Below are 18004 nucleotides of genomic sequence, written 5' to 3'. Positions count from 1 at the left end.
ACACGCTCTCCTCCATTATTGGGTAGTTGGTAAAGGCCAAGAAGCAAAAATGTAAAATTAGAAGAAAATTAAGTAACGGTTAATATAAAACCATTTTGCTGTTCTGTGAAAAACGAGGCCAAGGCAGATGCTGGAAATGGCAAATGAAGCCCTGACAATCCCTGTCTGGTTAGCACCAATAAAAGGCCAAATAGTATAAGTTTGTAAACCATTGTCCATACCATGTTATCTACAGAGATGTGTTATTCAGGTGTGAGAAGAGTTGTCATAAAAATATAATAAACCTACCTTAATTAAGTACGTTGCAACACCACAATTACGATATCGCCTCCTTGTGGACAGCAGAGTAACCTCTAATATCTTCTCTTTCGATTTTCTGTAAAACAATAAATCGCATATTGTTAAGACAGAAAGATTTTAAGGTAGACTCATCATCTAATATGCACATATTTGTCTACTCTCCTGGAATGCCTGGGGACTCCAATTTCAGGTAGTTTCCATGGACCCCCGAAAGAGCAGGACTTTCTCCTGGATTCACAACATTTTGGCTTCACTCCACTGCCCGATAATGCAGCCTGGAATTTCACCGCGAGTGGTGGGGCCAAAATGACAGAATTTTCAGTGCAACACTCCCCTACACTTTTCACTTCACCTTCCATCTGAGAAATCCTAGATGAGGGTTTTTTAAAATGTGACAGGTATGACTATGCTTTGTGGAAACACCCAGTTTGCGGGTAAACCAATATGCATGAGAATCTAGCTTATCAATTCACTAGCAGGCATTGACATCCCTGAAGCTGCAATTTTTTTACTATTGGCTCCGCCCATAAAATGGCTGCCTCCACTGTGTGAATAGGTGACAGGCAGATTTTTAGGAAAAATAAAGTTTTACCTTACACATTAAGCTTACACGTGAATAGGCACAATTTAATATATCATTTTGCAGCTACAAACACAAATTTCTGATAAAAAACTGTAATTTATGTTGCTACCTTGCAGTTCAGTTTTAATAATCTGGTTACCTCATTTAGCCATACTTGCCAACTCACCCTGAATGTCAGGGAGACTCCCTGAAATAGGGTTGATCTCCCTCACTCCCTGAAGAGTCTGGCCTTCTCCCTGATGCTGAGCCAGTACAAGACGTGGTTGGCTTCACCATGTGTGGCATCATGACACAGTTCAGAAATTGTGTCCTATGTCCATGTATTGATGCCTATGGAGGTGGCCATTTTCATGGAGACCAAGATTTAATCAAAGACTGACGGGTAAGACAACATGACTTCAGTAATGGAGACAGAAATGTAAAAAAGACACTTCAGTCTCTAGATATTCATTAGCTGCTTTTCTTTAACGCATAGTTGCCTACTCTCCCGGAATGTCCGGGAGACTACCACATTTCTGGGAGACCTCCCGGGAGAGCAGGGCAACCTCCCGGTTCTCGCCCGGCAATAGATAAGTGGCGGTGGGGCTTAATTAGCCCTGCCCCCTGCTATAATTAGACAAAATTGCGACAATCGTTTAGGGAGTGGGGCCAAAATGCGATTCGTCAAGCCCCACCGCTGCACGCCCACCTCCCCTGGGATCTCCTTGAAGCCAACGAGGAAAAGTTGGCAAGTATGCATTTAGCATGTTTATTTGACTAGATTGTATATCACACACAACTTTATATTATCTTATAAATGTGTCAGGGGGCAGTAGTACGACATGAATCCCCTAAACAAAAGGGTGCTAAGCAGGAATGCAAATACAACATGAACAGAAACAGAGAATCATTATTACCTCACAGGATACACTGACCTTGATACTTAATAGTAGGTTTATTGTGTGTATACAATATGAATAAAACAACTTTAATTTCAAAGTATAATAAATATGTTATAAACGCTGAAGGCAATGATGTGCCACAAACTGCTAGCGTGAATCTGAAAATATTAAATACAAAGAAATAATAAAATTGGTCCATTTACATAGACAGCACAACACGGCTCTAATTATATTTAGTTGATCAGTGGGCTGGGTGTTAATGGGGTGGTTGGGGATTGATGGATATAGCGACATGGGGTAAGACCACCATCGACTGTTTGTATTTACTAATTCTTATTCTCCCCGTTATTTTCTGCACTTAGGGGTCTATTTGTAAAGCGGTGAAGAGCCTAAAATCCAGGAAAAATTGCCAGAAAAAGGCTCTTTCACAAATTCGTCCCATTTAACAAAGGCTTAACGACGGCGGAATCAGAGCTTTCTCTGGCCATAAGCAACCTTCAGCTTTGTTTTCACTGCTAGCACTAATGACATCTCAGGATGGCGTTACTTACCTTTACCAATGGAGTGCGGTCCCGCTAGAGCTGATCCTCTTGAAAGGCTGAATGCTCCTCCCCTTCTTAGGCCAGAGTTGACTTTACAGGGCATGCGTGACGAAACAATGGTGCATGCACAGTAAGTCAATTCTGTTTCTTCAATGGAGCCAGTCCCTTTCGCAAAAAAACAAGAGTTTCGTTGGAGAGAGGGATTTTCACTGAGGATCGCCCGGCAGGTGAATTTTCTTGAATAGCAGCGGTACATCTTTCTGCATCGCTGCGATCAGCAGAGATACAGATCCTTAGGTACCGTTGCTCACTGCCCATCTATGATAAATAGACCCCTTAGACTGCATCATTTAACCAGCTCTCAGATGTTGAGAAAGTATAAGGCAACATCTGTAATGGCAAAGCACTGAAAAAGCCTCTAACTATACCTGATATGCAGTGACAGTCGTGGTTGGATCTCCAAGCCCCATAATCTTTCACACGTTATATAAAGGAACTAACTATATAGTACCAGTGATTATAAATTATTATCACAGACTTTTCATGCTGGCAGCGTACCTGTTATATCGCCCCCTAGAGGAACAGGTACTGACAATGAGAATATTGAATTATTAACTACTAGTGGTTAAAAGCAGCGTCACCTCTGGTGCTCTAAGCTGTCGCCTAGGTGGCAAGTATGCAAATCCAGGTCTGGTGTCTAAATGAGTCTGTCAAGTAGCAAAGTGTCCCAGGTTTTCAAAAACAAGAAAGTGAAAGTGTACTCTAAACCTAACGGGATGTTGAGATCACATTTGGCTGAGGAGCTTCCACTTTAAATGACAATGTCTTGATTTCAGCAGTGGTGTCAAGTCATGTTAGCCAGCCCGGAGAACTTGTTTATCAAGGACTGAAACAGCTCAGTGGAAGGATCAGAGCAAGGTTGCAAATCTGTCATTTTTCTTGTTTTATTAGCTTGATATTGTGCTTATTCTTAATAAGAGACTCTGGCATCCTGGAAGGAATTTCATTAACAGGCTCCATTGCATTTCATCCTGAGCAGTAATAGACCAATAAATAAAAGGAGATTTCCTCTCTTATTTATGGCAAGAAGCAGACTGCAAGTATACAGGTTCAATGATTAGTAAAATATAGAAAATTAATTGTAACATGGTTAGTGTGTATGTAACTATACACATACAAGACAAGTCTCATATAAGGTGAATTTGTTACCTAAATAAATTAAGCAGCCTTCTTAGAGCTAACACAACTTTTAATATTTCACATTCAAGATTTTGCTTGAGCTACATTCTCCATTCAATCTCTGTGGGTAAATGTATCTAGCCGAGAGTTTCCAGCAGGTTTGAAAAGTGGAGATGTTGCCCATGGCAACCAATCAGATTGTAGTCATCATGAATTTACTACATTCTACAAAATGATAGCTAGAATCTGATTGGTTGCTAGAGGCAACATCTCCACTTTTCAAACTCTCATATGGATACATTTACCCCCTGGAATACTAAAGATTCCCCATCCAAGGAGTGAATCACCATGATAAGGGGACTGAAGAGGAACATCTTTATAAAGTTAGGACTATGACCAGGGCCGCCGAGAGCGGGGGGCGGGGCCGGGCCCTCACTCTGTACTCTTTTTTTTTTTCTTCTTTTGGACGGGGGGGGGGGGGGGGGGGGGGTAGTTGTGGTCGGCGGCGATCATGTGTGTATACAAATACTCACATGATCGCGGTTCCGGCGTCCTTCTCCCTTCCTCTGTATGCTGTGAATGTCGGGCGTCACGCCCGTCATTCAGTGAAGAAGACAGAAGACAGAAGACAGTCAGAAGAAAAGAAAAGAGGCCAGTGGAAGAGGAGAAACGCAGAGAGGCACAGGGGGATGAAGGAAGGAAGGGGGGGGGGCAAATTCAGCATGGCACAGGGGGATGAAGGAAGGAAGGGGGGGGGGCAAATTCAGCATGGCACAGGGGGATGAAGGAAGGAAGGGGGGGGGCAAATTCAGCATGGCACAGGGGGATGAAGGAAGGAAGGGGGGGGGGCAAATTCAGCATGGCACAGGGGGATGAAGGAAGGAGGGGGGGCAAATTCAGCATGGCACAGGGGGATGAAGGAAGGAAGGGGGGGGGCAAATTCAGCATGGCACAGGGGGATGAAGGAAGGAGGGGGGGCAAATTCAGCATGGCACAGGGGGATGAAGGAAGGAAGGGCGGGCAAATTCAGCATGGCACAGGGGGATGGAGGAAGGGGGGCAAATTCAGCATGGCACAGGGGGATGAAGGAAGGAAGGGGGGGCAAATTCAGCATGGCACAGGGGGATGAAGGAAGGAGGGGGGGCAAATTCAGCATGGCACAGGGGGATGAAGGAAGGAGGGGGGGCAAATTCAGCATGGCACAGGGGGGTGAAGGAAGGAAGGGTGGGCAAATTCAGCATGGCACAGGGGGATGAAGGAATGGGGGCAAATTCAGCATGGCACAGGGGGATGAAGGAAGGAAGGGGGGGGCAAATTCAGTATATGCACATGGAGATGAAAGAAGGAAGGTGGGGCAAATTCAGCAATGCACAGGGGGTTGAAGAAAGAGGGGGCAAAGGCAGCATGGAACATGGGGATGAAGAAAGGGGCAAAAGCAGCATGAAGGGGGCAGTGCATATCATAAGGGGGCATAGCGTGGTGATGATGAAGGGGCACAGTAATGTGTGTGATGGCACAGGGAGCTTTTGGCAATGTAGTGTGTGTAAGTTAGATGGTGGCTAATTAATGGTTGCTATTTTGTTTGTGGGGCAATTGGAATACTATTATTTTAATGTTGGGGCTGGAGGAAGGCCTAATTATTAATCATGGGTGCTATTGATTTAACGGGGGGGCTGGTTGCAACTTTCTAAATGTAGCCATTTTTTTTCCAAATAGGGTCCCTCAACATTCCAGGAGCCAGACAAGCCACAACTAAAGAAACCAGCAGCCACATGGGGTGAAAGTGAGAAGAACAGGTAGGAGAGAGCAGGAGAGTGTGTGAAATGTTGTGATTCTAGTGGGACAATGTCAATTTTTGGTGAGTGTTCTGCCCAATGTAAGGTACAGGCCAAGACTGTGAACTGTGTGTACACACTGCATTCTTTGTGTATTACACTGTGGTGCTAGATGTGTTGAAAGTCAGGAGCGCTTGGACATATATGTGATGCTCCGGTGAATTCAGGGGCTAGCGCTTTTCCCCACCAGGCATGCCCCAATGATGAATAGCCACGCCCCCAATTGTATGACCACACCCACTTCCAATTTTGCAAGGTAAAAAATTTTGTGAGTTAAAAAATTCCAAAAACTTTGCAAGTTCAAAAAATGTAAATTTTGCGCAATTTTTTTTAACTTGCGCACCTGTAAGGGGGGCCCCATGAATTTGTTGTACCGGGGTCCTGAATTCCTCTTGACAGCCCTGACTATGACACAATTATTATCATTTACTTGAAGAGCACCAGTCATATTTTGCAGTGCTGTTCAAAGAATATGTAATCAGTCCCTGTCTCATTGGAGCTTCCAGTCTAAATTCCCTACATCACACACACTCCAGGGTATATTTTGAGAAAAGCCAATAAACCTACCAGTGTGCTTTTGGACTGTGGGATGCACAACTGGAGCACCCAGACGAAACCCATGGCGGGAACATACAAAAATGCCAATGGCCTACAAATATCTCTTTCATGACCACTTTCATTTTATTCTAGTCGAGAGGTTTTAAAGCCTACCCATCGCCTGTACATTGCGGAGCAGCATTTGTGTAGTTTAAGCCAATTTCCTGCCTATGAATTCACTAGAAATTAGTAAAACATGGGGGTATATTTACTAAACTAATCATACCGTATGTTACCAAATGTTACTGCAGGGGCTCAGTAGCAAGTTATGCCACTGTGGCCATGAATGCTTATACTGATATAAGTTATAGCACATCTTTTATCTAGTAACGTGTTATCCAGAAAGTTCCAAAACCCAGAAAAAAATGCCTCTTCCTACACTAACTATGAGGAGCAATGTTAAACAATTTGAGGAAGGCAATATCGGTGGCAGTGTGGGACGAGACAATGGCACTTTTAAAATCTAATTTAGCATATTATAAGGCATTGTGCTCTAAAAAAAACTTAAATATTCCATAACTTGGGAAACCCATAAATTCTAAGTATTGCAGATGTTAGACCAATGTCTATAATGAAATGCTATAAAAATTGTTATTTTAATTGCTAAAGTATCTTTAAAGTCTCCTAGCACTAGCAAACGTGCTACCTTTTTTCGCGAATAATCTCATTGATTACATGCTTTTATCTGCAATTGTATCTGTTCCTTTTTCCTCTACAGTAAAGAGCAACACAACATTAAAACTACCTGCCTAATATTACGTAGGTCCCACTTGTGCCGCCAAAACAGCTCTAACCCATTGAGGCATAGACTCTACAAGACCTCTGAAGGTGTCTTGTGGTATTTGGCACCAAGACGTCAGCAGCAGATCCTTTGAGTCCTGTAAGTTGGTGGGGCCTCCATAGCTCAAACTTGGTTTTCCAGACCATCCCACAGATCCTCGATCAAATTGAGATCTGGGGAATTTGGAAGCCAAGTCAACATCTTGAACTCTTTGTCATGTTCCTTAAACCACTCCTGAACATTTTGTGCAGTGTGGCAGGGAGCATTACCCTGCTGAAAGAGGCCACTGCCATCAGGGAATAACGTTGCCTAGAAGGGGTCTACTTTATCTGCAACAATGTTTAGGTAGGTGGTACGTGTCAAAGTACCATCCACATAAAGGCCAGGACCCAAGGTTTCCCAGCAGAACATTGCCCAGAGCATCACAATGCCCCAGCCAGCTTGCCTTCTTCCAATAGTGCATCCTGGTGTCATCTCTTTCCCAGGTAAACAACGTACACGCACCCGGCCGTCCACATGATGTAAAGAACACGTGATTCATGAGACCAGGCCACCTTCTTCTATTGCTCCATGGCCACTCATTCAAGGTACATGTGCACTCCACCTAAGTGGGTTTGAACCTTGGTGAACAAGTGGGCGTTTGTGCACATAAATGCGGATTCCAATTTTGCAGATCATAAGTTACCCTTTCTAACAATCTGACCTTAAAGGAAAAATATAGACATATTTCATAAATCTCAACAGTCCAGTTTTCATAGGATAGTCCTGGGACTATCGTGATTTAGCAAATTGAGTGTATGTAGCATTTTAGGTATTTGTGTAAAGTCACCTGACTATAAAATGAGGTATGTTGATAAATAAATTTCACAAGAAAAACTATGGGAAAAACTGAGCTATACACACAAATACTTGATAGCTTATTTGTACACTGAAATTTAAAGTTGATATTTGTGTGCTACATGAAAGAACAGTCAGTATTTAACTTATGTGCAAAACAGAATACTAATTTGCACCCCTTGCATTGTAACATGGTTTTGTCCAGGAGACTTAAATAAGAAGTTTCTTAAGTTAAGATCCTTAATGAATCAGGCCCTGTATGTTGATCGTTGTGTAAAGTGTAAAGTGTTTGAGCTACACGTGTTTGGTCAAATATAGCGTGTTTTTTTTAGCTGGGCATTTAATATTCCAGTCTGATGCTTTCATTTGTCTAAGGACTTCTCACATAATTTTTTCTATAAATAAATATAGGGGAATAAGCGTGGAGAACTTGATTTCTCTGCATATTTGCATGTATTAATATAAGAGGAAACGGTCTTATGGCTTTCGCTGCTAACAATAAATTGCAATGAATTTGCTCCTGTTTGTAGACGTGATAGGGAGTTATAGCAGCATATTGGCAATGCTAAACTGTCATATATCTGCACACTGTAGATTAAAGATTTTTAACTTTTTTATTCAGTCCCATTACATGGGTTGCCATTATTAAATGTTTTTTATACTATACATTGATATGATCCTACAACACCCCACCATATTTTAATAATACATATTAGCTACCTTCTAATCATGATCCAGCGTGAAGTGCTACCAGTACTGTGGCTGATCTGGGTCTAGCTTTCCTGGGTTCACTTGATGCCTACTGACTCTAATGTGCTGGACTGTACTATCACTTTATAATATAAGCTCAACTATAATTTCCTATTGTCATGTACTGTAAACAGGGCCGGATTAACCCGAGGTCTAACTGGGCTATAGCCCAGGGGCCTCGGGCATCCAGGGGGCCCTTCAAAGTCCGCAGCAGCATTATTGATCGGTCCGGGGGCAGGAGCCGCCCCCAGCCCGATCAATGCTGCTGAGCACTGTCAGTCCAGTCCTCCGTCCCTGGCGCTCAGTACTCTGCTTACTGAGGAGATCTCGCGAGTGAACTCTCGCGAGATCTCCTCAGTAAGGAGCTTACAGCGCGCTGGGGACGGAGGACTGGACTGACAGGTAAGCGCTTTGGGGGGGGCCCTCACGGGGGACGGGGGTGGCGGGCGGCTCACAATGGGGGCCTCACGGGGGAATGGAGGCGCCCTTAGCCCAGGGGCCTCCATTCCCTTAATCCGGCCCTGACTGTAAGCAGAACTGTTTACAGCCAGGGCTAGGGAGGAACAAAGAGCCCGTAGACATAGTGGTCAACGCTAGTCCATGGTTATAAAGGAAAGTATATCAAGTTACTAATATTAACACAAAGAACTCGAAAAAAGGGTCTGGGATACATTTATGATGCTGTACTGTATATAGTAAATGAGTAGCAGATCACAAAAGCTTACAGACATGACGTGGATTCAGAATGACAAATGTTCAGGGCACCAAAATAAGATTGCATGCTCTACTGAGAAAAATCAATACTGAATAAAATATTTTGTCAGGGCTATAGAAAAATAATAACAATGTTAACATGTCACCTAGACACAATGGAGGTGGCCATTTTGAATTACCTTAAAAAGAACATGCTGCGACCATGACCTTATCTGTGTGGACTATGTATGTTCTCCCCGTGTTTGTGTGGGTTTCCTCCGGGTGCTCTGGTTTCCCCCCACACTCGAAAAAACATACTAGTAGAGTAATTGGCTGCTATTAAATTGATCTTAATCTCTCTCGGTTTGTGTGCATGTGTGTGTGTGTTAGGGAATTTAGACTGTGAGCTGCAATGCTGCAGGGACTGATGTGAGTGAGTTCTCTGTAAAGCGCTGCGGAATTAGTGGCGCTATATAAGTAGATGATGACGATGATGAAGAAAGGACTTATCTCATCCATGTAAAATGTATAACTTCAGTTATGGCACAAAATCACACTTCAGAGAACCAATTTTATTTTAAAAGGGTTTTTTTGGCTTGAGAAACTAGGTGAAACGCGTCAGCCATTGAGGATACAGCAATGTAGGTATTTTTTTGTGTCAAACACTAAGGATAACGGACTTTGAATCGTTTCTGTTTCCACCCGGACAACTGAGGATACAAACACAACTAAGTAAGATGGCCTCAAAAGACAGATACACAATATGTCAGAGTGAGTAAAACACCTATACAAGTACCATGAGCGTTTAACAAGTTGGTGTTTGAACTAACACACGGTTATTCAGATTGATTGAGAGAGAATTACAACTACTGTGAGAGCTAAAAAGCCGGATTTATACTAACACAGCGGATCATGCCCTATACTTGCAACTAACAACACTAACACGTGGGACTATATAAGATACACCGCTTTTTGGGACTATTACATCCTAAGTATTACAGAGTTCTTTACTGGAGTTGTGTTTTGCTTAACAACAACAATGTTGGACCCTCTCTCTGTGAAAGTTATAAAAGATGAGTTTTGAGTAACTTTGCCATCCATGTGGAATTGACAAACACAGTCGGTCACTGTGACTGCTGCTGATCCTAATACAAGATACATCATATTACGTAGATTTCTTATTATTTAGGATGATCTATTGTTTTGATATTTATGTTTTTTAGATATCTTGAAATGTTTAGACAATAAATAATGGCTTTGTAGAATAGAATCGGTTCTCTGAAGTGTGGATTTCTGCCATCACTGAAGCTATAAATTTTACTTTGGTGAGATAAGTCCTTTCACACCACTGTTCATTCTTTCAGAATATCATTATCTTGAAGTCTTTTTGGGGGGTTGGCAATCCCCTTCTTAACAGGAGAGTAAAGGATTTTAAATGATATACTGATCGATTAATATTTTGTGATTCAGTATAATTTGTTTAGTGCCTAATAATTTGTTTTTTGTCCATCTTGAATTGCCTTGCGTGTCAGAGATGTCACTAGTTCCCAATGAATTGAATAGCTGCCTCACTGTGTAGGCGAAAGTCACATGTACTTGCCCCCGGTTAATGCAGACCACTTTGTATAGGATTGGAATGAGTGTATACAGCTTCCGCAGGTTTCCATATGCTGCCGATGTGTAGCCTTTCTTTGCGGGATTTTAAAGAGTACATTAAAGGGATTTAATAGGCTTTAAGAAGCCCTGGATAATGGCTCTGAGTGTCTCTGCAAGTGAGGATGCAAAGTCGACATAATCATTGAGCGGACGTTTAACCCCTTTTTACATGTCAATTATTTGACATTTGCTCTAAACAACCCAAGTCTGTGAAATACAATAAAAATAAGATTTTTTTTTTAATTCTATTCTCAAGTGCTTCTTGATTTGAGGTTGATGGGGGAATATTTGCTTTTAATGTATCTCATATAGGTTGTAGAGCACTATTTGCTGATTATCTGAAGGCATTCCCATTACTTTGATAAGTAACATGCAAAGTTTTTTTTACGTGCTTATAAACACCTTATCTGTCTAAGTGCAGAATAAATCGAAGAATGTGGATGTTGTCGCTGCTGCCGTTTCTTTAATAGAAGGGATCTTGCAGCATCATCCAACTCTTTCATTCTGGCTTAGTTTGCCAGTGTCGGCCTTCTCCATATTAAAGTTATCAATCCACTCTTCTTACATACTGTAGAGCAGTGGTTCCCAAACTTTTGCAGTTCGCGGCACCCTTAGAGTCTCCAATTTTTTCAAGGCACCCCTCCAATATAATTATTGAGCAGTCCTGTTTTGGAAGTAGTTGGGTCAAAAAATTGTAATAAGTACTTAGGTCAGGACAGAAATACTTATTTAGTTGTATGCAAAAATGCCCCCTCTGCATCCAGACACTCTGCCCCCTCTGCATCCAGACACACTGCCCCCTCTGCCCTCTGTCACGCTGTCCCTCCTCCTCTGCCCTCTCTCACAATGTCCCCCTTCTCTGCCCTGTCACACGCTGTCCCCTCCTCTGCCCTCTCACGCTGTGTCCCCCTCCACTGCCCCTCTCACGCTGTGTCCCCCTCCTCTGCCCTGCTGTCACCATCCTCTGCCTCGCTGTCACCATCCTCTGCCCCGCTGTCACCATCCTCTGCCTCGCTGTCACCATCCTCTGCCCCGCTGTCACCATCCTCTGCCCCGCTGTCACCCTCCTCTGCCCCGCTGTCACCCTCCTCTGCCTCTCTGTCACCATCCTCTGCCTCTCTGTCCCCCTCCTCTGCCTCTCTGTCCCCCTCCTCTGCCCCGCTGTCCCCATCCTCTGCCTCGCTGTCACCATCCTCTGCCCCGCTGTCACCATCCTCTGCCCCGCTGTCACCCTCCTCTGCCCCGCTGTCACCCTCCTCTGCCTCTCTGTCACCATCCTCTGCCTCTCTGTCCCCCTCCTCTGCCTCTCTGTCCCCCTCCTCTGCCCCTCTGTCCCCATCCTCTGTCTCTCTGTCACCATCTTCTGCCTCTCTGTCACCATCCTCTGCTCTCTGTCTCCCTCCTCTGCCCCGCTGTCCCCATCCTCTGCCCCGCTGTCCCCATCCTCTGCCCCGCTGTCCCCATCCTCTGCCCCGCTGTCCCCATCCTCTGCCCCGCTGTCCCCATCCTCTGCTCTTTGTCCCCCATCCTCTGCTCTCTGTCCCCCATCCTCTGCTCCCTGTCCCCACATCCTCTGCTCCCTGTCCCCACATCCTCTGCTCCCTGTCCCCACATCCTCTGCCCCGCTGTCCCCATCCTCTGCCCCGCTGTCCCCCTCCTCTGCTCTTTGTCCCCCTCCTCTGCTCTTTGTCCCCCTCCTCTGCTCTTTGTCCCCCTCCTCTGCTCTTTGTCCCCCTCCTCTGCCCCGCGCCAGCCATGAAAAAAAAACAAACAAACACAGAAACTTACCAATCCGTCGGGCGCCGGGAACCAGCAGCCTCCTCTCTCCCGCAGCTTGTTACTGACGTCGATATTCAGTGACAGCTGCGGGAGAGAGGAGGCTGCTGGGTCCCGGCGCACGACGGATTGGTAAGTTTCTGTGTTTGTTTGTTTTTTTATGGCTGGCCCGCGGCACCCCAGTGACAGCGCCGCGGCACCCCTGGGAGCCGCGGCACACAGTTTGGGAACCGCCGCTGTAGAGCAATTTGCTGTCTCTGGCAGCCAATACCGAGACAGTAATGTAAGTAGGTATGTCAGCCACTAAGCCAGAGACTAAGGTGTGTATGTCCCACCTGAGTAACTACCCCCCCACCACATATTTCTCATTTCTTTAATGCAGTTACAGCTCAGCGGGAACCATTATCCCCAGCCAGTACCGTTTCAAAATCTCCCATTGTCCTCCAGACACTGGCTCTTATTACTTCTCCCGCTGGAGACTTCTGGGTAGGAAAGGGCCAGTTAGTCTGTCTGTGGCAGGGATAGATTTGTAGACCTGACCACTGGGGCTGAGTCTTCCTGTGAGGGTCTCAGATGAAGTGTATGTTGGTACAATGAAGAAATAGCAAATTATGAGATAAGAGAAGTTCTATCCGATCCTCGGGGTAACCTCTTAGTTTGCTTCTTCTCGGACAGTAAAGTTAACTTGCTGGCAGCTTCTGGGGAGGGCAATACTGCTAAACTCTATGGTTATCCTCCCTGAAAGTACAACGGATCAGGTTTGTGGGCGCCCAAGAGGAACAAAAGACACAGGGTTTGCTCAATCGGGAAGGGACTATGGGGTAGATATATCTGCTTCATGGATACCTGCATTACCAATCATGATAGAACAACAAAATTCCAATAGTTCCATATGTCCACCATACACAAATCCATGTCCAGAACAGCAAAGAAACATAAGCAGGCATAGGAACTTCAATGACCAGCAAAGGATTCTGGAATGGGCAGGCATATATAGGACACAGTCAGGTGTGGATGATTAGCTAGCAGTGCTAGTTAACCCCTGATAGTAGGAAAGGCCGAAAAGCAGCACCTCTGGAGGATCACAAGTACTGCAGGGTAATATGCACACAGGGAAATAAGGCAGATCATAACACAGGGTAATATTCACACAAAGATACAAGGCAGATCATAACACTATCCTCTACTGTGAACTCTGCTATGGTCTATGCTTGTGCTATATAAATGAGTATTAATAAATAACACTGTAACCAATAAGTGCAAATATACCTTCCTCTAATTTAGTTCTGGTGCCGGCATTTGATGATATTTTTACTTGGTGAGGGAAATGGTGAAACTGGTACACAAAGAATGATATAGCGTAACCAGTGGCTCTCGCTGTTGTGGAACAACAAGTTCCAGCATGTAATTCCAGCCTGTGAATGACTTCCCGGAGCATGCGGGCTGGCTGGCTGGCTGGCAGGGTAAGCTGTAGTTCCACAACAGCTAGCGAAACACTAGTTTGCCATCCATAAAAGCAGAGAAACACGCAGCTCTGTGAAATCTTCATTTATGCATCTCAGAGAGCACAGTTCACTCAATCTGCTGTGCTTAGTTTGTCTGTCTTTGGCTTAGGTAAGAAGCTGAAACGTGGAGGAAAATGGTGACCAGGAAACCCCTTACTGCAGCTTAAACTGTCACACAGTACACAAGATATGCAAGGCTTAAGCCAAAGCATTTAATGAGGTTATTCACCACAATAAAAAACATCTTGTCGATCGACAGTACAGACCATTTCTATGGCAACAGGGGCGCATAGTAAAGGAAACAGTTCTATTTCTAGCAGCTATGCCACCACTTGTATCACATACACAGAACAAGCAGCTAAACTTCAGAACACGGATACAATCTAGATAGGCCAGGGGTCAACTACAACGAGGGCTAACGACATAATAGCAAGGTGGCCATTTTACCTGATTTATATAGGGCAATTCTAATTTTGGCAAATATATTCTAAGAGAAACCTCTATATAATTCAATGATTAAAGAGAATGCAGCTGAACAATTTATTAGGAAGCAGTGGTCCATGAACATTGCTAGACACAAGGCACTGCCTAATTATGTAGATATCAAAAGGCAGAAATAACAGCTCATTCTACAGAAGGTACAATACTAAACACCACACAAAACATATAGGATATGTTCAAGAGAAGGAAATACATATGAGTATATAATATATATACACACACACACAAACACACACAAACACACAAACACACGGACATAAAAGGATGCAGTCAAGGAACTTGAATTGAATAATGTAAATCTAATAACTACACAAGGTTCAACGCACAGATATAACACAATGTAATACAGTAATGGGCAAAATGACAGTTTGGGGCCCTCTAACCTTCCAAATGGCACATTACCTTTAATCTTAGTATTAAATTGAAACAATAAATGTAAGCAAAGGGGCAGATTCAATTAAAAAAAATAGCTGTGTAGTCTTCCGGAACGGCCGCAGGACACTATAAAGCAGGTTTTTTTAGTGAAATATCTGCTCACTTTTGCTCGCGCCCCATAGATACGCGAGAAAGGGTGAGCGTTACTTTTCCGTATAAGCATTGCGGCTAATTGAATCTGCCCCAAAGAGACACCTATCTATAATAACATATCAGCAGGCATTTTTAACAAACGCATTATAAATGGGGCATACGCACGTCCGCATTCAACAAGTAGTGGATGTAAAGATACGTCCATTGATGAATACGGGTCTAGGTCTGCTCTGCTCTAACAGACAAGACACTGCAGGATACGTCCAGTACAGATGTGGACTATAAAGTCACAAAAGAATACACATAAAAAAAAAAAGAAAAATTCTAGTAATGTCACCTGTTAATAATATAGTCATGAATGACAAAATATTCCCGAAAAAGACCCCCCCATAAAATACATTTATCAGCTTGTTATGAATGTCCACTGTATATAAAATGCATTTTTACCATTGTTCATGATTGCAAACACATGTTCTAGCATTAAGTTAAGTTTAAATACATGCAGCAACTGGGCATACTACTGCTCATGCGCCCGATGGGTGCCGAGGAAGGCTGCGTCCCTGTTGACTAGCCAGAAATGACAGGCAGCCATCCCTGCATCGCCTCCATGCTACGGGGATGGCTGACATTGTGGACGATTAATCTCATCATGTACCACTCTGCACATCGCTACACTGGCTTCCCATTACCTCCAGAATTCAAATGCAAGCTGCTCACCTTCACCTAAAAAGCTGTCACCAGTCCCTCCCCTTTATATATCTCTGAACTCATCACGGAATGCACTCCGGCTCAACCTCTCCTTTCTGCCTCTGATCTATGCCTCTCCTCCCCATCTGATGACCAGCTCTCACTCCCGCCTCTAAGGTTCTCCTGAGCTGCTGCTCAGTCCCTTCCTATAGATTGTAAGCTCTCTAACCACTCTACCATTCTCATGTCTGCACCTCCTTTGTCTACCTTGTATGTATTGATATTTATGTATTATGTACAAGTTTTTCGGTGGTAATCATTGAAACGATCACCAGATCTCCGACAACAGATACCCCGACAAGAATACACAGAAGGTGTATTCCCCAGCAGACTGGTAATACTGACACCTGGAAACACTGACCGGAAACCCAGCCAACGAATGAAGAAGCCGTCAGGTAGCGATGACGTCACTTTCATGCTGCACATTATGTTTGCTGTTGTTTACCTGCTATTTTAAGGAGACGCTGCCTGTACAATGTATAAGGCTTTCTAAAGAACATTGCTCAGGCGGCTCCTCCTTAAAATAGCAGGTACCCCCGACAGGAATACACCCCGACAGGAAAACAACAGATACCCCGTCAGGAATACACCTTCGGTGTTGTCCTGTTGGGGTATCTGTTGTTGGGGTACCCATAATCGTAAAAAGATACCCCATCCAAGTTTTTTATGTATAAGTTGTATTTTGTTTATTTAATAAAGTTTATTTTATTTTTTCTATTATTCCAGCTCCGGTGCGCATGCCGGCTTCCTGGTACTCTTACCGCAGCCACCCAGTGTTGCCAGGGAGCTGAGCATCACAGCTGCTCCAGAAACATTTTTCTTAAGAAATTTGCCGGAAAAAAAATTCTGCTTAACGCAATAGGCCCCATTGTGTGTCAATATATATTATTTCACATTCCTGCAGTATGTTTACATTTTCTTCCTTGAATACCCTAGTTCTATGTTTCAACAATATTATCTCCGCAGTGACATCACATAAATCACAGATCACAGAGGTGGAAAGCAATTTGAACAGAGCAATTCACATTAATATACAAATAAGTACATTACATTTATTAGATGTTTTCGTCACACTTGTTTTATGTGATGTTTTTATGTATAGAGTATGGCAGACCTAGGGAGCGGTTCACTTCGTTGCTATGCTTTTTTGTCTCCCAATGGATGTCTGCAGATCAAAAGGAGATGGTAGGTAGAAATACAGACTTGCCTACTCTCCTGGATATTCCGGGAGGCTCCTAAATTTTGGTGAGTCCTCCCAGACTCCCGGAAGAGTAGGCAACCTCCCGGACACTTGTGGAGGAGGGCTTAATGACGTAATCACATCATGAAGCCCCAACTCCGCTAATCAATGACACAAATTTAGGGTTTTTTAATAGTAGGGGGAGAGGCTATGGTGATGTGACGGCGTCCCCCCTACACTTGTTACATGACCTGTCATCTGGGATCTAGCAGTTGGTAAGTATGTAATAATAATGAGCAATAACTCCAGAGGTCACTTCCTCCTTTCACCAGCAGCGTTAGACCCCTTAAATGGTTAGTAATATTTGACCCCTGTTTGAAGGGAATAGAGGTTACTGTAGTGTTAGATAAGCAGTAGGCACCCAACAGGCACATATGTAGAAACATATTAAAACTGTATTCTGGAGAAGATCATCCTTTCCCATTTTCTAAAATAGTTTATGTTACAATTGTTCAGTTTTTTTTTCTTTATTTCTAATTTATCTTCCCGTTGCTATAGGGAGCCTGGCTCGCATCAGACATTTTAATCAATGTGGTAATAACACATGTTATTTTTGGTAGAAGTTATGTCATTATGTTTGCTTGCTGCAGCTGCTATATTTCAGGTTAGCTGCAGTCTGCACTGTTGGCAAGCCAATGAGGGTCAAATAAACTGAAAAAAGGCGGCCCCACAGTTACTTTTATTACACACAATTAAATCTGCAGTATGTGTGCAATTAGTGCATATATAGGTGCATGTCCACATTCTGCTTTTGGGAGCTGCCCCCATAAAAACGGTCTGTATGAGCCTCTGCAAACTTGTTAGCCATACTTGCCTACTCTCCCGGTTTTCGGGGAGCCCTTTTGGACTTCCAAAAGAGTAGGTATCCTCCCAGACATGATGGAGACGGGGCTTAATGATGCAATTATGCGTCAATAACCCCACCTCATGCTATTAAATGCCGTGAATGTTGGCATTGCGTAGCAGGGGGCACACCCCCTCCTACCCCCTGTCACATGACCTCTCCCGGAAGAGAGTTTAAAAAAGTCGGAAAATATGTTGCTAGCTCTCCAGGCAAGACTGGGCTTCCTGAT

General features: G+C 43.8%; 2 protein-coding genes across 4 annotated transcripts in view; one reads left to right on the top strand and one right to left on the bottom strand.

Annotated features, from left to right (window-relative positions):
* The window catches only part of LOC142104325 (uncharacterized), a 190069-nt gene that overhangs the window by 34337 nt on the left and 137728 nt on the right, over positions 1–18004 (bottom strand). For all 3 annotated transcript variants that reach the window (XM_075188922.1, XM_075188924.1, XM_075188923.1), the window contains exon 6: positions 289–376. In XM_075188922.1, coding sequence (XP_075045023.1) covers positions 289–376 — 88 coding nt within the window. The remainder of the gene's footprint in view (positions 1–288; positions 377–18004) is intronic.
* LOC142104326 (cytochrome P450 2J4-like) overlaps positions 1–18004 on the top strand; it is a 258403-nt gene that overhangs the window by 132822 nt on the left and 107577 nt on the right. The window lies entirely within an intron of this gene.

Source organism: Mixophyes fleayi, chromosome 10 (assembly GCF_038048845.1).
Source record: "Mixophyes fleayi isolate aMixFle1 chromosome 10, aMixFle1.hap1, whole genome shotgun sequence".
Classification (NCBI taxonomy): Eukaryota; Metazoa; Chordata; class Amphibia; order Anura; family Limnodynastidae; genus Mixophyes; species Mixophyes fleayi.
The sequence above is the reverse complement of the archived record's forward strand: the minus strand, read 5'-3'. Positions and strand labels throughout refer to the sequence as shown.